Genomic DNA, 22,986 nt, shown 5'->3' on the forward strand with positions numbered 1-22,986 from the left:
TTACTTTTATATTAAAACAAATTTAACAAATTAAATGAAACTACATCTATTTGTAAATTAATTTTTATCTAATCTCTTTGTATTTGTAACACTTTTTATTTAAAATTATTGTTGTCTAAACAGTGCACGCGCTATCAAGCCACCTCCAAATTAAGCCACCAACTAGTACTTGCCGGGCACTAATAACATACTAGACCCCAAAGGTTTATGACTTCACCCACTCAAACTATTCCCTCCCTATCGACGCATTGACAACATGTGTTCTTTGGGTGCTTCAAACCTACGTCCTGGTTGTTTTTGTAAAATAATCCATTCCTTTCTTGCGTTTCAAGACATGCAGACGATACAAGAACATAGTGCCAGTATTAATGGAACATCCAAGCACTGGCAAAACAAAAAATCAACTTGCATCTCAAAGTAAACACCAAAACTGCCATGATTGTTCCCATAGCTTCCATTAAATTACACCAGAACATGTCTCGGCTAGTCATTCCTAGTGAAGTTTGAACAAAACTGATCTATTCAATGAATGCTGTTTAACAACAGTTCGATCGATATACTTGAGAATCATCAACTTATAATAATAATCGATAACTTGAACAAGCTGTCATCATGAGACCTTTCGATTTAGGTTCTTCAATCCACAACCAAGACATTTAAGTATAACAGTCCCTGTGAATGGATCTGGCTTTATAACAAACTTAACACCAAGGAAATCTCTTATGTTTCTGAGCATTTCTATTCCATATGGTGAAAGCTTTGCGGAGCGAACCTTTGAAACATCTTGCGGACATAATGCACAGAGAAGAAATAACAATCCCTACAAAGCAGTTGTAAAGACAGATAATTAGAGGGGATAAATGGAAAGAAAAAATTTAAAAAAAAAAAAAGAAAAAGTAACAAAAAACAATAGAATCGATCATTATTAACGCGCATTTGAGTTCTTTATTCTTCTTTTTAATACTTATCAGCATTAAAATTCATACTGAAATCCAGATCCTATTGTGCAATGGCATATACCTTAAATCCACCTAATTATCAAAAGGAAAAGGGCAAGAAAATCCCGTAGGTTAGAACTAGAAAGGGTAACTTTCAAAATATATCGCATTAAAGTTAATGCATCTATTTAATAAATTCAACTTTTCACCATCGCAATTTGAATAGGACATGGCAAATTGGCGAACACCTTATTAATTACAAGGTCAAAAGACTAATACAAGTACAAATGAAAAAAAAAATTATTTTTAAACATTCAGTTGAATTAGAAGAATCCATGGCCAAAATTATTATGAGATTGTTTTGATAGGTAATATAAAAAAATATATATTATGAAATTACATGCATGTTAAAACTTTTCACCACAGGAAAAAGGTATATATTTTCATCTACCTTTGAGGCTTTGCCTATGTTATGTTATATAAGGATGCAAGAAGCTTCAGTAGTGTAACCAATGCAAACAACTACCATATGTCTTACAAGCATCAATGGCATTATATGAATTTCCAGCATCCAAAGCAAATGGAACTAGTGTTCATGGTTGTCTGCTTTTCTTTCCAGGTTCCTAGGATGTATTTAGGTGTTTCTTTTGTATACTGCTACATTGGCTTCGCCTATTTCATTTGTTTTAACGAAGTTCTTTTTCACCTATATAAAAAAAAAATCCAGCATCCAAAACAAATGAATGGCCAGTCTAGTGTGGAATGGTACCGTCAAAAGGATCGGAGTTACTTTCTCGACCAGAATCTCATCTGTGCACATTTATGGATAGCCTTTTCTGTTGGATATAACTCCAACCATCTCCTCAAATTCGTTACCCAAAGAATAAAAAGAATGGCATTTATTGATTAAAAAAAATTATGAACATTAATATCAAGACATTTTCTAATGGATCCATGGACTGAAGTTGGTATATGAAGCAACTTCTATCTGAATTTAGGGGCCATAGTACTCATGGCCTTGATGAGAGAGAACTGACAACTTGGTGCTTTTAGGAGATGTTTGGAGAGTGAGATGAGATGAGATGAGATGAGAATTTTGTGAATAGTAGTAAGATAGTTTGTGAGACGGGAATGTTTTATTGGGTTTTAAAAAATGAAAAAGAAAAAGTTGAATAAAAAATACAGTTTCTTTGTTTTTGTTGTAAGGAAATCTCTAAAATATCTCTACAATAAACTTCAAAATGTGACTATGAACCCATAAAATCCATGTCTATGAAAAGAAGGTCACTTACACTTACCCTTGCACATCACTTACTATGGTTCACTAGCAAAAAACTTAAAATTTGGATAGTCCACTACTCAAACACAGAAAGCCTATTTATGAAAATTATTAATTTATAGCAAAACAAACAGAGCCTTATTCATGTCCGAAAAAGTTTAGTTGAGATTAATGAAGAATGGTCACAAATGCTCATGTTTGATTATTTTTAACCGTAAAAATGTGAAAATTAAGCTTTATCACCAAAACATTATGTGTGGTATGCATCTCACATGCAATATTTTTGTTGTAATTAAGTCGTGCATTGATTGCATTTTTGTTAGGAAAGAAAAGCCAAAACATTATGTGCGGTATGCATCTCACATGCAATATTTTTGTTAATTAAGTTGTGCATTGATTGCATTTTTGTTAGAAAAGAAAAGCAAGTCATTCATTGCAAAAATAGTTTCCCCGCAAATGTGTAATAAATATTATGGATCTATTTTTCTCATACAAGAATTTGAGAAAAGGGTACCATACTAGTCATGTTTGTGCTTAGTCATATAAGAGCATTCACATCCGGTTAATTTCCTATAACTTTTTCTAAATTTTAGTTAGAAGTCACACTTCCTATTATTTTCTCCTAAATTTTACTGATATTTAAAAAGCCTCTTACATCTCATTCCCTATCCTTTCTCTATTCTATTAAAATAATCTTTTTCCATTCTTTCTTTATTATTATTTCTACTACTTTTTTTCTGCATATTTAACTATTCCCTATAAAATCTATATAAAAATTGATTTAGGAGATGAATAGTGACTCTAAAAATACAGGGAGTTACTGTTCACGTCCTAAACCTATACCTTAAAATAGGGAACCGGATGGAATGTTTATTTTGTCAAAAAGTTAAGTTGATTTTCAAAAATTTAGAGATTTGAGAAGTATAGAAAATCAGATGGGAATGCTCTAACACACCTTGCAATACTTATAATTTACCTTTTAATTAACAAACTTATTGTTTTATGAATAATTATTGTATATAAATTAAATAAATAATATGGTTTTTAAAACATGATATGTCAATTGGCCGGTGTGCCTAGAGTTGAAAAAATTTAAAATGAAGAATTTTAATAACATGTATCCATTGAACATAGGAAGAAAATAAACAACTGATATTCTAAATTAATCTTTCCACAAGATATATATACACACATAATAGTTGATAACCCAAATTCAAGCATCCTTTTAACGTTTAAAAGAAAAAAGAAAAGAAGAAGAATCTAGCAATTTCACTTTTGAATTAGTGGAGAAAAATCATCAAGCAAGTTGTATTAATATAGAAATTTCTAAACGACAAGGTACATGATGATCTTTAGGAAGACAATAGCACGAAACAAAATCCATTGCATTCTTGTATATTTTGTTCTTTGCAAGGACCATGTGAAGTTAAGAATCAAGCCATCAATTCCCAAACCTCATTCTTTATTTCTCACTTCTATGTTTCATTGGATTTGAGCCTTGATAATGACATTTTGTGTGCTCTATGCCTGCAAGCATCTCTTATTAAGTGCATGTGCTGGAATCTGGTCATGTCAATATTGCAATAAATGCGTGAATGATGGTCCTAGCTTGGTACCTATACAACCTAACACATATTATTAGTCTGTACTATTTTAAATAAGTAATACTACATACAGTCACTTTGAAAAAGAATGAAATCTATTATTAAAAAATTAATTTTTTTCATTTGGATCCTGTATGTATTTAATTCTTTTAAAATGATTGCACGGAGCTTACACACTCACGACTACAACTATAATTTATCATATTAAATAGATATTTCTTGTATACTTCTCTATCTCGAACATTTTAAGAAGAGGATGGCTATGTTCACAAAGAGATATTCTAACTTAACTTTACAAAATTGATGTGACTAGATATAATACGTTAAATCTTTTCAACACTTTTTTCAAATGTTTGATACACAACTGTGTTAAAGTGAACCCAAAATCAATTCTACCTATCGAATATAAAGACTTGCATACTTACATGACTGCCTACGTTAATGTTATTATGCTTAATTCAGGATATCATATTTGAAAAGTGATAGACTTACAATTTTAAGACAACTTTAACATAATTATAATTAAAAAAATTATTTCTTAGTTCTTTGAAACTGTTGGTTGTAAGATGATGTGATTGAATTACAGTAAAAAATAATAATTGCGTATGAATGGTAACATCTCTCTAAACATAACAACCTACTTCCCATGTTTTGTGTCAATTTTAGTGGTAGAGGAGCTCCAACTCCTCCCACCTACTCCTATTTTTAAGATACAAAAGTCATTTTTGTTGAAGTTCATTTTTTTTTTTTCATTGAAAATGGTTGATCTATCGTCTTCTGGCCTCCTCCCAACAACAAGCCCTGCACCATTAGATTTGTAGACAGCTAATATACAAATCTAGAGAAAGTATATGTATCTTTAATAGACGTGTGTGCCTCACGCACCACTAAAATGTAGCACATATGGCTCTAAAATCTATAATATCAAGGTTTTTTAGTGCTACACGCTTAATCAGATTTTTCGAACTCCTTTTATCTTATTTCAAACTGTGGGGTCCCTGAAATCCTTCCCCAGCTTGCTAATAATTCTACAACCCTTCCCGGCATTACCCATATTAAACCCAACCTGCTAAAAAATAATTCCATGTTTCCCGAGCAAAATCACAGTGTAAGAGTAAGTGGTCCACCATTTCCCCGCTGTTTTTACACATGCACCACCAATCCATAATTATCAGGTCACGCCTTCTTAGGTTATCAATGGTTAGGATCTTCCCAAGAGCTGCTGTCCAAACAAAAAAGGCAGCCTTGGGAGGTGCTTTACTCCTCCACATGCTCTTCCACGGAAAAATAAGAGAGTCCTTAGCTGTAAGTGTGTCATAAAAGGAGCCTACCGAGAATTTCCCTTTCTTAGAGGGTCTCCATGTCATCTTGTCTTCATCTGTAGCAGCAGTAGTATAATTATAGAGCAAGTTAAAAATTCCACCAGCATACTCACTTCCCAATCATGTGCTTCCCTAGTGAGGTTAATGTTCCACTCTTGAGAATCATTTATAGGGACCTGCATATCAGCCACCGTTGCTTCTTTCTCCCATGCAAGTCTGAAAATAGTGGGGAACATAGCCTTAAGAGCCATATCCCCCACCCACGCATCCTGCCAAAAACTGATTCTCTGGCCATTCCCCATGCTCAACCTGATATTGCTAGAGAAAGCTCCCCATCCTTTCCTTATATGCTTCCAAAGCCCCACACCATAAGCCCCCTTCCCTCATTAGAACACCATCCCCCCGTTGCACTCCCATACTTCACATCAATCAGCCCTTTCCATAAAACTTCATTCTCATAATTATAATGCCACAACCATTTACCTAGTAAGGCCTTATTAAATGCATTGACGTTGCGAATCCCCAAACCACCCTCTCTCAAAGGGGTACACACGTTATCCCACCCTACTAGATGAAATTTAAACTTGTTGCCTAGACCATTCCACAAAAAGTCACATAGGATCTTCTCAATCTTAAAAGCAATGCTAGCTGGGAGGGGAAATAGGGACAAGAAATAAGTGAGAAGGTTAGATAAAGTACTCTTAATAAGTGCTGGTAACGAATAATATATATATATATATTATTTTTGGACTTGGCGTAAGCCTAGCCCAGGATGTGGGGGGCCCAGCTCACCGCTACCCCCACATGGGGCCGATGGAGTTGCTCGCATTGCCTAGGAGGGACCGAGGCGGTGGACACAGGGGGGTGGGCCCTATAATTCATAAAAAAAAATCTTCACATCTCTCCTTTGCATCTATCTATTATTTTCGGGTCACCTTTCATTCATATTTTCTGATCACCAATTAAGCATTTACATGAATCTAAAATAAAAAATACTTTAGTGATAAAGAAATTACACAAAAATACACCCACAAATTAATGTGTTTGATGTAATACATAGGATTGTAAAGTTACTTTTATATTAAAATAAATCTAAAAAATCAAATGAAGCAATTTGTAAGTTTATTTTTGTATAATCTCTTTGTATCTGTAGCACTTTTCATCTAAAATAATTGTTGTCTAACCAGTGCACGTTTCTTTCAAGCCACCTCCAAATTAAGCCCCCAACTACTACATGCCGGGCACTAATAACTTACTAGACCCCAAATCTTTATGACTTCACCCACTCAACCTATTCCCTATCGATGCATTGACACCACGTGTACTTTGGGTGCTTCAAACCTACGTCCTTGTTTTTGTAAAATAATCAATTCCTTTCCTGTATTTCAAGACATGCAGACGATACAAGAAAATAGTGCCAATAATGGAACATCCAAGCAAAACAAAAAATCAATTTGCATCTCAAAGTAAACACCAAAACTCCCATGACTGTAATTTGTTCCTACAGGTCCATTAAATTACACCATAACATGATGTCTCAGCTAGTCATTCCAAGTGAAGTTTGAACAAAACTGATCTATTCAATGAATGCTGGCACGTAGTCACCATTTTAACATCAAATTTATCTACTCAAAGCAAATGGAACTAGTGTTCACGATTTTCTGATGTTCTTTTCAGGTTCCTAGAATGCATTTAGGCATTTCTTTTGTATACTCCGTGTACATTGGCTTCGCTTATTTCATTTGTCTTAATAAAGTTCTTTTTATGTAAAAAATCCAGCATCCAAAACAAATGAATGGCCAGTCTAGTGCCAAATGTATCCAAAAAGACATATCTTAACCAAACATTTACTTTGTAAAAAAATTAAGACTGTTAGCCCTGTAGTAAAACATGAAGATAAATTTAGTCCAATGAACTAGAAAACATACAGATAGAGCAGATAGAGAGGGAAGAGAGAAAAAGGGGGGGGGAGGGGGGGGGGGGGGGGGGGGGGTTAAGAAGATGAGAAACAGCAACTGTGATGGTATGCAAACCTGATGTGTTGAATCTACCACACCACCTTGCTCGATTTCCCCAAGTAGAATAGAAGCAATTTGCTCACCAACATCTTCAGGAGGCATTAACTCTTTCTTCTCATCTTCAATGTCACCTGTTTCTTCTTCCCGTGCATAAGCAATAGCAGTATCAGCTGAGATGAAGCAACCCGCATTAGTTTCCGCAACAAGCGAAATTCCATAACCAGGTGAGCTGCAATCAAATCATTGTTATCTAGATGAGCCAAACTACTTGCTTAATTAACACGAAAAATACCACAATGGCATTAAAATATATTGTCAAAGAACAACTAATGCCATCTACTTGAAAAGAAGACATACTTTCCAGCTTGTGTGCCTGCCTTATGATCAGTAAAGATGTGAACATCGGGAATAAAGTTATTAAAAATTCCACGAGCAGCATGTATCATCGTATTTTCAAACTGGGAAGACACCCTGGTTGAGAAAGTAACTCCTCTGATCCTTTTGACCATTCCAACATCGGTCCAGGTGACAGCCTGCAAGGAAAATCATATAAGACAGCTGCAAAATAGATAACTACACACAGATACACGAATCCTCACGTTCAGATTTTGAACAACTGGAATTGTCAAAACAACTTCTCCACCTCCATGAGGAGGAGATCCACGACTCTCTATTTTTAGATCTAATCCTTCTGAAGGAACTCCGAAACGCTTTAACAAGGGCAAGGTAGTAGACCGGAAAGTATCCACAGATGGATCCTTAGAATCATTTGTAATACCTGAGAAGAACCAGCATATATCATATTATTACTATTATTTTTAAATAAATGTCAATTTATTAATTACTCAGTTTATGACCAAGAGACATCTTTAAAATGCTCAAGGCTTCAAGGTTACAACACATAATAATTCACAAAAAACTCAGCAAAAAGAACCTTTTTTAACAAGTAATTGAAGATTTTATTAAAAAAACAAACATGGGTACCTTTTAGCCTTATAGTGAGGGGTTTCTTTGCAAACAAACCAAGCAAAATCAGTGGCTCCAAGAAATAGCCAATGGACCGACTGACACCACAGTCATGGACAAGATGTCTCCCACCCATCACAATGCCAGGCTTGTACTTCAATTTAGTCCCTGCCACATATATCAAATCAATATCAACACAAATTACTGGTTTCATTATTTATTATACCAGTCTCGATAAATATTGAATCACTTTGCAAAAAAATTACCGGTTTCGTTAATTTCAACGATGCAATCATCAGAGACCTTCTCAAACAACCGAAGGAGGGAGACCTCATGTTGACGGAGGCCAGGCAGTGTATCGTTGGCACGGATATCCTCAATCAAAACGGGACTGGATGAGAGCGTGGCCAGCAAAAGCCTCTGCCTAATGTTCTGGCTCCCCTTAAGCCTCTTGTATGTCGTCTTCCCCATTCTCCTCTCTTCTCTGTAACACTGCTGTTAATAAAGGAGATGGAATGGTAGAAATTAGGGGTGTAACGGGTCCGGTTTGGTCCGGTTTTGGACAAAATCTAGGACCGAACAGGTAGGTACCGGTTTTGTATTTTTCAAAACCGATTACGCACCTATTTTTCTTATAAACCGGTATTCCGGTTTTACCGGTTGTCGGTCCGGTTTTCCGGTTTTCCGGTTTTAATAAAATATAAATTTGTCATTAAAAAATTCTGTTTTTTAAAAAAAAAAACTGATTTAAAAATTCTGTTTTAAAAATCTGCTATAAAAAATCTGCTTTATAAAAAAATCTGTTATGTAAAAAAAATCTGTTACGAAAAATCTGCCTTATAAATTGTTAATATGCTATCTAAACAAAATTCTACTATATAAAAAACTGTTACAACACAAAAACTGAAATATGAAATCTAGTGTAAAAAAAATATGTTCTAAGCTTATAAGCCTTTAAATAAAACTGCTACAAGAAAATAAAATCTACAATAAAAAAAAAAAATTCTGCTATGAAATAAAATAAGTCCAAAATTACAAGTCCAAAAGTCCAATAAATTACAAGTCCAATAAATTACAAGTAATATGCACACTTTATAAAATAATAGACCAAGTACTTTGCAGATCCATCACAACATTCCAGTTTCATTTAATATTGTTTCGCGCATTATTACATCATAACCATGCTGAATGTGTTTGGAGCAAAAACCTCACATGGGCATTCTTTGCGTCTATACGTCTATACGTCAACTGTTATCTTTGCGTCTAGATGTGAACCATTTTATACAAACACAATGAAAAAATTCCTAAATTTTGGATTCAACAATCCTAATAACACAAATCCTAAATTTCGGATTCAACAGACAACAACCCTAATAACACAAAAATCCTAAATTTCAGATTCATAGTACTAGCAAGTCTCATTGTTTCAAAATAATTTTAAATAACTTAGATAAGTGAAATGAAAGAGAAACATCCTAAAAATTACCATGGGTCCGTGAGAGGGGCTGCGTGAGGGGAGGTTCACGGCGTCGACGAGGGCTGTGCGTGGAAGACCCACCGAGATGCACCAGGGCAGTGAGGCACGACAGTGACTGTGAGGAAGAAACCGAAGTCTGAAGAGTGAAGATTCAAGAAGAAGAATGGAAGAAGAAGAAGAAGAGACTAGAGAGAGGAGATTGGGAGTCGGCGCAGGGCAGAAGGTATGAGGGAAGGGAGAGGCACGGGACTGAATGAGGAGAGAAGAAAAAAAAAAATGTTCTGTAAACCTAATTTTCACAAAACGCACCGTATAATTAAGTGGAGTTCTCGGGCTGGGCTGTAGTGGCAGTGAATGGGCTAAGCCCAAAACAGAGAAAAAACACACTTAAATAGCCAAAATAAGCCCAGTAAAAAAATAGAAGGTCTAATAAAATAAAAATGGTACAATAAAATAAATACAAGACAATTAAAAACACTATAACAATTATATTAAAAGCTATCTTCCATCTATTTAAAAATAATAATAATAAAAACAGAAATAGAAATAGAGGAGAAGCCAGTTAAAAAAAACAAAAAAAAAAAAACTAAAACTACACATAAAGCATATTGGACGGTATATACTGGTAGTACATTGAGATAAGATGAGATTATATAAAATATGTGTTTGTTTTTAGAGATGAGATGAGATTAATTTAACTTTGTTATAGTTAATAATATGATGGGATCTACAAGTACTTGTAGTAATTTTATAGTATTTTATTTATTTATTTATTTACCAAAGATGCAATTTTTTTCTTTTTGCTGCTTCCTTTTCTTTTCTTTTTTTTAACCATTTGGTCAAAAAAAATTTTTTTGTTTCTTCTTTTGTTTATTTATTTACCAATGGTGCATTTTTTTTTTTTTTTGCAGCTTCCTTTTTTTTTAAAAACCATTTGATCATTTTTCTTTTTTTTGGCTTATTCCTTTGTTTATTTATTTACCAATGATGCAAATTTATTTTTTTAACTATTTGGTCATTTTTTTTCTACCTCCTTTGTTTATTTATATACCAGTGGTGCAACTTTTTTTTTTTTTTTGCTGCTCCATTTTCTTTTTTATTTTAAACCATTTGGTCATTTTTTTTTTTTTTTGCTACTTTCTTTGTTTATTTATTTACCAATGGTGCAATGTTTTTTTTTTTTTGCTGCTTCCTTTATTTATTTACCTTATGTGTAAATATTTTTTCTTTTAATCAAATATTTTGCTGTACGTTTGACACAACTTTACTTTTTTTGCAGTGTGTATTCATGTCAATATACTGTTTATTTAAAAAATATTATTAGAGGGAACAATATTGAAATAAAGTGAGATTTGGAAAGATGAAAACTTGAGAAGAAACTAGAGATTTTTTGAGATGAAAATTGGTAAATCAAAATGTATATTTATTTTTGTAAAACCTCTGATTGTACGAAAACTTTAAAAAGTTTTCAAAATTTTGGTTATCAGTCCAGAAAGCAAACGAGGCCTTAAAAAAAATAAATAGAAGAAGCCAATAACTATACACAAAACATTCATAGTGTTTGCCAAGTATGCAGTAAAATAACTAAGGTGAAAGGCAAACAATAATTATCAATGACTTGTAATAATATTAGAAAAGAGTAACACATTTCAAATGTTTATTTGTCAAACAGTTGACCAAAAGCTAAATACCAAACTTGTATGATTTTAGATAGCCAAAACCCAAAAGCATGCTAGTTGGAGAAGAATAAAATGGCCCAAGGAGTCAAGGACTATAGAACAACATAACAATGATTCTCGTAATTATATGGCATAGACAACATTTAATTTTACACAATTTAATTAAATATTAAAAAATTACTGAAGAGTTAAATGCTAAAAATATCAATCTTTTTAAATATTCAAATGCCAATGTTTTGTCAATAGCATGTATGAACAGGACCAATAAGGGGAAAAAGAAAGACATTACAAAGAGTTAACTTGGTAAACCATCAACTTTGACCTAAATCTAAAACTGTTCTTAAAAATTCCAAAATCAAAGTATTGCATCCAAGAGAAAATTCTATTTGGATAGGTGATAAAGTGTCAAAAACTGCATGATTAGGCTGCTAAATTAAATAAATTGTTTAACAAAAAATGAATTAAGCACTTAATTATGCAGCGGTTTTTAGTACTTGACTCAATGATAAAATTCTAATGTTTATGCACTTAAAGAGATTTACACTGTAGCTGATAAGCCACATCAGATTTAATATCTCAATTTTACCATTCCTGACGCTAACACATATATTTTACTTATAAGTTACGGGACATTTTTGGAAAGGAATTGGTGGTCCCATAATTTGCGCTACAATGTGTGTGTGCAAAAGACATGAACCAAACCTGCAGGGGGACACTATGGCACGAACGGACAGAACCACGTTCATATCGTGGCCTCATAGCGCAGGAGGCATTACTTTCTGGAAACCGTGGCCTCAAGCATGCGCAAGACCCCTGGACATCGTGGCCTCAAGCTGGCGCAGATTCATGGAAGATGCAGGAACAATGCAGAGCAAATCACGCACAGAAAGGGAAAGCAGGAGTACAATCACGCAAGACCCCAAACGCAGAGGAGATCATGCACGGAGAGCAGGGGCAAATTCAAATTTCCACGGGGATTCATTTTTTTTCTTACTTTACTGAGTTTAGACAGCTCTCTCATTCTCTTGATTTTATTTTTTCATTTTTTCCCAGATTTTTTCTTTCAATAGTAGTAGCAATATTTTTCGTTTGGGATTTTGAAGGGATTATGAAAGGCTAACTTTCACAGCCTATGCTACAAGCTATAGTTCCTTTTGCTCTATACTATTATAGTATTAGTGTTACTACTACATATAAGTATATATATAGACTATATAGTTATACATTAAAGAATATAATTATTAATGACTATTAGTATTAGTATATATATATGTATAATAAACTATTAGTATTAATATTTAATACTATAAGTCTATATTAGACTATTAGTATTAGTATATATATTACTATATTAGTATTAGTTATAGTTATATAATATATTAGACAATATAATAGTATTAATGGTAAACTATTAGTATAGCTATATATTAGTATTAGTTATGGACCTTATGGTGAATTGGTGATTTAGTATAATTATATCAGTATGAATATAACTTAGTCTATATTAGACTATTAGTATCATTATAAATATTAGTATTTATTATAGTGATTATAACTACCATATAATGATATTAATATTTGTTAATTGTTATAGTGAGTTTGTTTTATTATAACTATATTACTGATAGACTATATTGATAGTATTAGTATATTAATTTAGTATTAGTGTTATTATATCATTATTTTATATATGATTATAAAATTATACATAGACTTAAAGTATAATACTAATAGTAATATAGTTTTAGATTATTAGTATTTAGTATTAGGTCATACAATTTAAATTGTATTAATATAATAGACTATATATATATATAATAGACTACATGGTTATACATAATAAATTAAAGAATATAACAATGCAATATAGTATTAATACTATAAGTCTATAAGTCTATATTAGACTATTAGTATGATTATAAATATTAGTGATTATTATAACTATATTATTAATAGACTATAGTGATTATTTTATATGTGATTATTTAGTGTAGTGATTTAGTTACTAAAATTAGTATAGTAGTTTAAACTTTAGTATTAGTTTATTATAGTTTATACATAGACTGAAAGTATAATATTAATAGTAAATTAGTAATATAATATTAGACTATTAGTATTTAGTATTAAGTCATAATATTTGACTATTTAGTATTAGTGATTATTTCAAAATTTAGTAATAATATTTGACTATTTAAGTAATTTTTTTTTTCTTAGTTCTTACTTCTTATAATAAAATGTTATTAATAATATATATTTATAATATTATATATTAAAAGCATATGATGAATTAAATTTTTATGTTCAAGATTAAACATTTATTTTATAAATTATAAGTCTATTATCTTATATATAATTATAATTTATATTATTTTATATAAAAAGTCTATATAATATAAAACATATTATATATAATATTAATATATATATATAAACAGTACCGGGCCGGTCCGGTCCGGTCCGGCCCACTATTAAGCGGAACCGAAACCGGACCGGAATCGGCCGGTTTCCTAGTTATAAAAACCGGTTCCGGACCGGACCGGTCCAAAACCGGCACAACCGGTCCGGTCCGGTTTTTCGGGTTTTTTTTACACCCCTATTTAATAGTGATTACAATTGCTATGGATTAATTTTAAGAATTTGTGATTTGAATACAAGGATGAACTCTAGAATCTTGGTTTTGGGGCTTTTCAATTTTCAGTTCGTATTTCGTAAATTACTTTCTAATCTAGTTTAATGCTTAGCTTAGTTTTATTAATCTCTTAGTTCCATTACATATTAGATTGATTAAAATTTAATTAGGACTTAAATAATTTCAATTTTATTGTTTAATTTTCAGATTAATTAAGATTGTTCAGTTTAGTTGATTCTTTGATTGTTAATTTCAATTTGTTAGTCTTTTTATTTCATTTCGACACTCAAAAATCTAAAAATATGAATCTAGTCCATGACTAGTACCCTTTATCATTCTTGTTGCACTCTTTCATCCATTGCACATACCATCATTTTTAGTTTTCTCTTTATGAATATTTTCACCATTTTAAACAAGTTTGATTTTAAGTAACTTTTCCTGAGGAGACGATTTAGGAATTTATTCCTAATTATTACACGACATTCTCCTGCACTTGGGATAGCCTTTGTGCTACTCATTTTTGAGTGAGTCAGTGCCTGATCATGAAATACAAGTTGTTCTCTCCTTTTGTCATACTGAGGCATGTGGGGGATAGTTTTCTACACATAAAAATGTTGCAAAAATTTTACAAAGTAGATTTTATTAGCCTCGTATGTTTAAAGATGCATGCAGTTTTTGCAAAACTTGTAAGCCGTGTCAAAAATTAGGCACAGTCACTAAGAGGAACACGATGTCTCTACAACCCATTTTGGTCATTGAGATTTTTGATTGTTGGGGGATTAATTTTATGAGGTCATTTCCATCTTATTTTCGTTATTTGTATATACTAGTGGCGGTTGATTATGTTTCTAAGTGGGTTGAAGTCATTCCTTGTAAAATGACCATAAGTTCGTGCTTAAGTTCTTAAAAGAAAACATTTTGGCTAGATTTGACATGCCTAGAACTATCATTGGTAGGGCTGTAAAACAGTCGGTTCGGACCGAAAAAATCGACTGGACCGATCGATTTGGTTCGGTCCGGACCGGATTGAAAAATATAGGGTTAGGGTTCGGTCCGGTCCACGGTCCATAATTCCACGAACTGAAGTGGATCGGACCGACCGAATTAAAAATATATATTTTTATTTTATATATATATTTTTTATATAATTAATTATATAATTTTCATCTAACCTATGCCCATTTATAATATAAAATTTTAAATATGTAATTACAAAATAATATTCTATTAATTAAGTAGTGTATATTATCAATTAATTATAACCAATTCACCATTAACTAATTACTAACATCTACATCTATATCTAATTAAAGTTATTAGATAAATGTTTTGTAAAATACTTAAATTGTAAGTAAATATAAAACAATTGGTAAATTATAAATTAACTAACTTAATACCAATTTCCCGTTATGTATATATGTATATAGTATATATATATATTATAATTTATAATTTAGAATATGTATTATGTATGTATATATAATTTATAATATGTATCATTGACCATATAAAATTTCTTTTTAATGAGTTAGTTACATAATCTACATTAATAATTTACTTAATTTTAATTTAGTAATTTAAATAAAATGTTTAATTGATTTATTTAGAAAAAAAAGAATAAAAAAGAATAATTGGATCGGACCGAATGGACCGACCGAATGGACCGACCGAATGAGACCGGACCGAACGGACCGACTAGATGTTTGGTCTGGTCAGATCAGGGAAAAATGATAGACCAAAAAAATGATGGACCGAATCGGATCGGACCGAACCCAATCGGACTGGACTGTTTTCACCCCTAATCATTGGTGATAATGAAACCCATTTTCATAACAGACTCTTTGTTGCCCTCATGAAAAAATATAGTATACACCATAAGATTTCCACTCCTTATCACCCTCAAACAAATGGGTAAGCTTAATTAGCTAATAGGGCACTTAAGCACATCTTGAAAAGACAGTCAACCTCAACAGAAAACATTAGTCTTTAAGGTTGACTGATGTACTTTGGGCTTATAGGACAACTTTTAAAACCTCTCTTAGCATGTCCCCTTATTGCTTGGTATATGGAAAAGCATGTCATCTTCTCGTTGAGCTTGAACATAAGGTATATTGGGCTGTTAAACAATTCAATTTTCTATTGACCGTGCTGGTTCTGTGAGAAAGTTTTAGATTTCAGAGTTAAATGAACTTAGACAAGATGCATATGAAAATTCCAAATTGTCAAATGAGCTCATGAAGATGTTACATGACAACCACATCCAGAGAAAGAATTTTGAGCCCAATGAACAAATTTTACTTTACAATTCTCGCCTCCATCTATTTTCAGGCAAATTAAGATCGAGGTGGAGTAATTCTTATTTAGTTAAGGCTGTGTTTTCATATGAAACTGTTGAGATTACTAATTTTTAAAATAGAAACACTTTCAAAATAAATGGCCAACGATTTAAATATTTTTTTGCAAAACTTTCACCTGAGGATGCTTTCATTCCTTTGGAAGATCCTACTTACTCTCATGATCCTTAGTTCATTTCTGTTTTGCTTTAATTTTTTTTTTCTGTTCTTGTTTATTTCACTTCTATGTTTTGTTCTTTCCTTTGTTTTCTTTCTCTTCATTTCTTTCTTTTTTTTCATTCTATCTCTTCAGGTTCAACACTGTTTAGTTCATTTTTTTTTGTTTCATTTTTACTTTCATGATGCACTCAGCCATCTCAGGTATTTCTTTTGGCCCTATTCTCTTTCATGCATTGTTTATTCATGATTTGTAGTGAGGACACTGCTCATTTTTAGTTGGGGGTAAGGAGAGTATTCTACCACTTAGTCTCTCAGGATCTATAATTGTGGGGTCTGAATTTTTTTTGCTGACAAGTTACTGATTTCACACTTCTCTACTTAAGATCAGATAGTTGCAGTCTCGGGTTACACTAATTTCTACTGGTTTAGGTTTAAGTTCAACACATAACCTTATGATAAGTCTTAGTAAGTCAAACTTAGGCAATGTATTTCAAAACTATTGATTGATGACCCCAATAGACATAAGATAGATATTTTTGTTGTTTGATTGATGTCAATCAATGGTTTTTATCTAAACAACTAGCAAGAACTACAATGAACCATATTTAATGGCCTGGGAAAAGTGACTAAGAAACTCCAAAAAAAAAAAAAAAAAAAAAGCAAAACAAAAATGGAGGTAAAAATACACGAGAAAATGGACAGGCCAGAGATAAAAAAAAAATGGTGCAAGTACATTGGAAAAGATTGCCTGTCACCGATATTTGTTTAAAGAGAAAGAAAAAAATGGATCTTTCAAAGTGTGATAACGTGAAAACCGTCAATGTAATGATTTTGAATTGGAGTAAAAACCTTTTGGTTTTTCTTGAAAAAGTTGCTAGGCTGAAACTATTGTGAGAAATCTTGGAACCAACAAATAGCAATCTGTTCACACACTTGATGCACTCAAAGATCTGCAACTTAGATGCATTTCCCTTGTTTGAGTTCTTGAGAATTTTATAAGCCTTTGTGTTAAACTATAACCTGACCTAACTACATTCTAATGCCCAAGACGTTAATATGATTTGATCTTTTGTAGAGATTTTTTAGTTCAGTTGCTCACTCTTGGATCCTTTATTTGTTATCACATCATATATTAGAAACTAGCAATAAACTAGTTGGGGAGTGTGATAAAGTGTCAAAAACTACATGATTAGGTTGCTAAATTAAATAAATTGTTTAACTAAAAATGAATTAAGCACTTAATTATGCAATGGTTTTTGGTACTTGACTCATTGATAAAATTCTGATGTTTATGCATTTAAAAAGATTTACACTGTAGCTGATAAGCCACATCAGATTTAATATCTCAATTTTACCTTTCCTGACGCTAACACATATATTTTACTTATAGGGTACAGGGCATTTTTGGAAAGGAATTGGTAGTCCCTTAATTTGCGCTGCAGTGTGTGTGAATGCAAAAGACATGAACCAAACCTGCAAGGGGACACTATGGCACAAACAGACAGATCCACGTTCACATTGTGGCCTCATGGCTTAGGAGGCACTACTCTCTCGAAACCATGGCCTCAAGCATGCGCAGGATCCCTAGACATCGTGGCCTCATGCTGGTGTAGATTCACGGAAGATGCAGGAGTAACGCAGAGCAAATCACACACAGAAAGGGAAGGTAGGAGCACGATCACGCGGGACCCCAAACGCAAAGGAGATTAGGCAAGGAGAGTAGGGGAAAATTTGAATTTTCACGGGGATTCACTTTTTTTCTTACTTCACTGGGTTTAGACGACTCTCTCACTCTCTCGATTTTATTTTTTCATTTTTTTCCAGATTTTTCGTAAATTAGTTTTTTCTTCATTTTTTTAGTTTTAAGCTTTCAGCCCTTTGGGCAGATATGGGTGTTTTCATTCATGTTTTAGGGGCTTTTATGTTAAGACTCCAAGGTTTTTTACTTTACTTTTCCTTTCGGTAGTAGTAGTGTTATTTTTTTTTTTTTTTTGAGATTTTGAAGGGTATGGGAGGCTGAGTTTCATAGCGCTACAAGCTGTAGTTCCTTTTGCTTTATACTTCTGATTAGATTAATTTTAGTTATGATAAATTCCATTTCATAATTTTACAAGTTGATTTTTGTTGAGAGAAGTCAAACCAAAAACTCTTGTTCTTGTTCTACTGTTGACGTTAGGCACAGTAGAAACTTGGTAATTTCTTCAAGGTTTCTCATGGTAGGTATGTGTGTTGGATTGATTTGCAATTTATGAGTACTTAAGATGAAAATCTGGACTTTTTATTCTCATTTTCTGATTGTTAAAACTTAGACTAGATTAACAATCGAGTGATAAAGATAGACAATCTAATTAGAGTGTGGAAAAGGAGGAAATATGCTTGTAGCCCAGGTGTTTGACATATTGTTTCTTAGGTGTTTATTTTCCTGCAATCTTTATTTTTCTTGCACTCATTTCCCTAGCATTTATTTCTTTACTCACTTTTTTTAATTTTACAAGTATTCATAAAATTATTCTATTAAAAAAATGGAGAAAAGATCAAAAGCATTCTTCATTAATATACTCCACATCAATACATAAATTTCCTTTTCTTGCTCCTTTCTTAGTTGTGTAAGTAGCCTCTTTCACAAACACGCTCCTCACATAAACACAACTCATTTTATGCTTGATTTTCATGAACATTGTTATCCTTGTGGAAATGACATTGGAACTCATCCATGTATTACTTTGATAGTTTCTGCACTTGGAAGACAGATTTAGAAAGCCATCAATTGGGATTAATAGTTATGAAGGCTTCTGACAATAGGTGGCATATGAAAGAATTCGCAACTTTTGTACAGTTCTAGCAAATGGTGTTTCATGTATGCATATAAAAGGAAAACAAAAAGAGATTATGCAAACTAATGGACATTATTTTCCTTTTTATGGCATAGTCCACAACATTGCCAACCATTTCAAACAAAGCTAAAATGACAATAACCTAAAGAAACATACTATAAGTCTTTTAATTTTGGGTCCTAAAATCATAATAGCAGCAGCAGTAATAACGAAAATTGGAAGTCTAAAATGAAAACAAGAAAAATTCATAAATTCCAACTATATTGTAATATTTTCCCACCTTGATTTTAGCTCTCTTACAAATACAATAGCAAAGTTATTCTGCAGATAAGAAGCTCTAGATTTACAAGATAGGAAATAGCCAAGAAGAGAAAGGAAAACAATGAAAAAAGAAACCACCAAAATTTTGAATATAAAAGCCATTGAAATGAAAAACTATACCCATAACCCTAGTGAATCAGAACCTACTAGGAGCTAGCCACTTTAAAATAGACACAAAGACAGACCCTGTTCACATTTCAATAAGGATAAACTTACCCTGCCTTTTTCATGCTTGAAAAATCTAAAGATGACATTCCATCTCTCAAGACATAGGCTAGTAACCATTTGCTAGAATTCTATAGACTATTCCAAAGAAACCATACAAGCAAAGAAGATGAAACTGTGACTTTTGAGCAAAAATATATCTTTCTTAACTTGGATATGCTACTTGTTGGAGAACCTGGCGAAGTCAATGGGTGAAAAACACTACGCTGAGTTTCGATAAAAGAACGGCGAGAGGAGTCTAGAGTGGGACGTATGACGATCAAACTGGAATGGGCCAATGGGGCTAGCAATCATACATACCCTCAGAACTAGCCTTGTTGTGATAATGACCGATTTTGTCTATCCAATTTGCTTGGCTTTGAGCTTGCGTGGCAATGGAGGGTCCCTAGGTTGATGAAGGTTTAGTGTTTAAGTGATGAGAGTGATGATAATGATGATGTAGTAGGGAAATCTAAGTGATGATTTGGTGTGTTTGATGCAATGTGGAATGGCTTGATAGTTGCCCTTGATGTTGGCACCACTTGGATGATGCTTAAGGTTGGTATGGTGATGTATAGCCAGGGTTTTGGGTAGTGGCTAAGGAGGATTACGAATTTGGGAAGTGATGGATTAGGGTTGAAGTGTAGGAGGGTTGCTAGGGTTTGGATGGTATTTGAAAGAGTTTAGGGTTGCTCATTGACTTTTGGGATTGGCTAAAGTAAGATGAGGAATGTAGGATTTGAATATGGTAAGAGGATGAAGTTGGATGGTGTTTGAATAAGTCTAGTGTTGTTTCTAGAGTGTAGGGATTTGGAGATAGAAGATAGAATTTGAATATAACAAGAGGATGGGGATCTTTGGTAGCATTTGGAAAGATGGATATGATTGAGGAAAAATTCCTAAGTTGTAGGAATCTATTAAGTAAAGATAGGGTTACGGTTTTGGTAAGTGGAGAAGGTCTTGGTTGACTTATGTAATTCTAGGAATTGAGTGATTTTAGGGATTGAGTGATTTGAGAGATGGAGTGATTTTAGGAATTGGATTTAGAAGATTAGATGAGAATTCCTAAAATGTAGGAACTACCTTGTGGGAGTTTAGGTGGTTTCGGCTAGGATTGGTAGGAATGGATGAATGCTTATTTTGGAAAGTGGAAATTATGGAAATATGGCCTTGGAAAGATGGAGGCTTAGAATATGTTTGATATGCAAGAAAATATATGAATAAACTAGAAAATATAAGAACATAAAAGTATTTTTGAATTTTTTGAATAGAGAATGGAAAACATGCAAAAGATTGGTAAAATGGATGATAAGAAGATTGAATGGAAAATAAACAAGAAATTGATAAAATAAATCAACACTTATTCATGAATTGCAAGGTGATGAAACAAAGATAGCTAAATGGACAACACCTATTCATGAATTGCAAGGTATTAATCACCTCCTTAAGATTCACGAATTGTATCCAAAAGAGCCTAAGTGAATAAGCACTGAAAGTATTCACAAGAACAAACCAAAATCCTTCCACAACAGAAGAAATGCCAAAATATGGAAATGAAATGACTAAAGGTTCTATTTATAAAGATTACAGAGTGGAAACCCTCAAAAGGTCCCTTGAAAAATAATTAAATTAAATAAATAAAAGCAATAAAATAGACTTGCATGGGCCATGGTAGCCCTAACATGCAATGGCCTATGGATGACCTAGTGTGAATCATGACCCACGGCTGGGCTGGTTTGGCTCATGGTTGCTAGCGGGTTCAGCATGGTGCTGTGCATAGCCTGCTAATAGGCATGGCATGATGCTATGCGTTGGCCTGTTGGTGGGTACGAAATGGTTGGTAGCTTGGTTGTGGGCCACAAAGTATAGGGTTCTGATAGTTTAGTCAACATCGTTGTTTATTAAATTGAAACGATGTCGTTGCAATATAGGTAATAGGGTACAAGATACCGAGTTAATCCGGGCATCTGCATTTTGTTTAAATCGTCTGCACATGTCATTGACATTTCTCTTCAAACAGTTACAAAATAGATTAGTAGGGTAAGTGGCGAGTGTCGGCGATGGGGCAATCATATGTACTCTCAAAGCTCGCCTTGTTGTGATGATGACCGATTGTACCTATCCAACTTGCTTGGCCTTAGACTTGAGTGGCAATGGAGGATCCTTAGGTTGATGAAGGTTTAGTGTTTGAGTTATGGAAGTGCTGATAATGATGATGTAGTAGGGTAATCGAAGTGGTGATTTGGTGTGTTTGATGCAATGTGGAACTGCTTGATGGTTGCCCTTAATGTTGGCACCACTTGGATGATGCTTAGGGTTGATATGGTGATGTGTAGCCAGGGTTTTGGGTGGTGGCTAAGGAGGATTACGAATTTGGGAAGTGATGGATTAGGGTTGGAGTGTAGGATGGGTTGCTAGGGTTTGGATAGTAGTTGAAAGAGTCTAGGGTTGCTCATTGACTTTTGGAATTTGTTAAGGTAAGATGAGGAATGTAGGATTTGGATATAGTAAGAGGATGAAGTTGGATAGTGTTTGAATGAATCTAGTGTTATTCCTAGAGTGTAGGAATTTGGAGATGGAAAATATGATTTGAATATGACAAGTAGATGAGGATCTTTGGTAGGATTTGGAAAGATGGATATGATTGAGAAAAAATTCCTAAGTTGTAAGAATCTATCAAGTAAAGATAGGGTTTTGGTTTTGGCAAGTGGAGAAGGTCTTGGTTGACTTGAGTAATTCTAATAATTGAATGATTTTAGGGATTGAGCGATTTGAGAGATGGAGTGATTTTAGGGATTGGATTTAGAAGATGAGGAGATGATTCCTAAAATGTAGGAATTACCTTGTGGGAGTCTAAGTGGTTTCGACTAGAGTTGGTGGGAATGGATGAAAACTTATTTTGGAAAGTGGAAATTATGGAAATATGTCCTTGGAAAGATGGAGGTTTAGGATATGTTTGATATGCAAGAAAATATATGAATAAACTAGAAAATATAAGAACATAAAAGTATTTTTATATTTTTTGAATAGAGAATTGAAAACATACAAAAGATTAGTAAAATGGATGATAAGAAGATTGAATGAAAAATAAACAAGAAATTTATAAAATGAATCAACACCTCTTCAAGAATTATAAGGTGATGAAACAAAAATAGATAAATGGACAACACCTATTCACGAATTGTAAGGTGTTAATCCTCTC

At 33.0% G+C, this 22,986-nt stretch overlaps 1 protein-coding gene across 3 annotated transcripts; it reads right to left on the reverse strand.

Annotated features, from left to right (window-relative positions):
• Positions 1-385: 385 nt before the first annotated feature.
• Positions 386-9,857, reverse strand: LOC122294574 (probable RNA 3'-terminal phosphate cyclase-like protein). Of its 3 annotated transcripts, none has more exons than XM_043103444.1 (7): positions 9,614-9,857; positions 8,394-8,611; positions 8,146-8,295; positions 7,761-7,939; positions 7,519-7,694; positions 7,177-7,390; positions 386-820 (listed from the first exon to the last, which is right to left on the reverse strand). In XM_043103444.1, exons 2-7 carry the CDS (start codon positions 8,596-8,598, stop codon positions 611-613), a joined length of 1,134 nt encoding a protein of 377 aa, XP_042959378.1. In that variant the 5' UTR covers positions 8,599-8,611; positions 9,614-9,857; the 3' UTR covers positions 386-610. The 3 variants fall into 3 exon arrangements, with proteins under 3 accessions (XP_042959378.1, XP_042959377.1, XP_042959376.1); XM_043103443.1 differs by having other exon boundaries at positions 8,394-8,619; XM_043103442.1 differs by having other exon boundaries at positions 8,394-8,622.
• Between the last annotated feature and the right edge of the window lie 13,129 nt (positions 9,858-22,986).

The sequence above is a fragment of the Carya illinoinensis genome, chromosome 14 (genome assembly GCF_018687715.1).
Source record: "Carya illinoinensis cultivar Pawnee chromosome 14, C.illinoinensisPawnee_v1, whole genome shotgun sequence".
Taxonomy (NCBI): domain Eukaryota; kingdom Viridiplantae; phylum Streptophyta; class Magnoliopsida; order Fagales; family Juglandaceae; genus Carya; species Carya illinoinensis.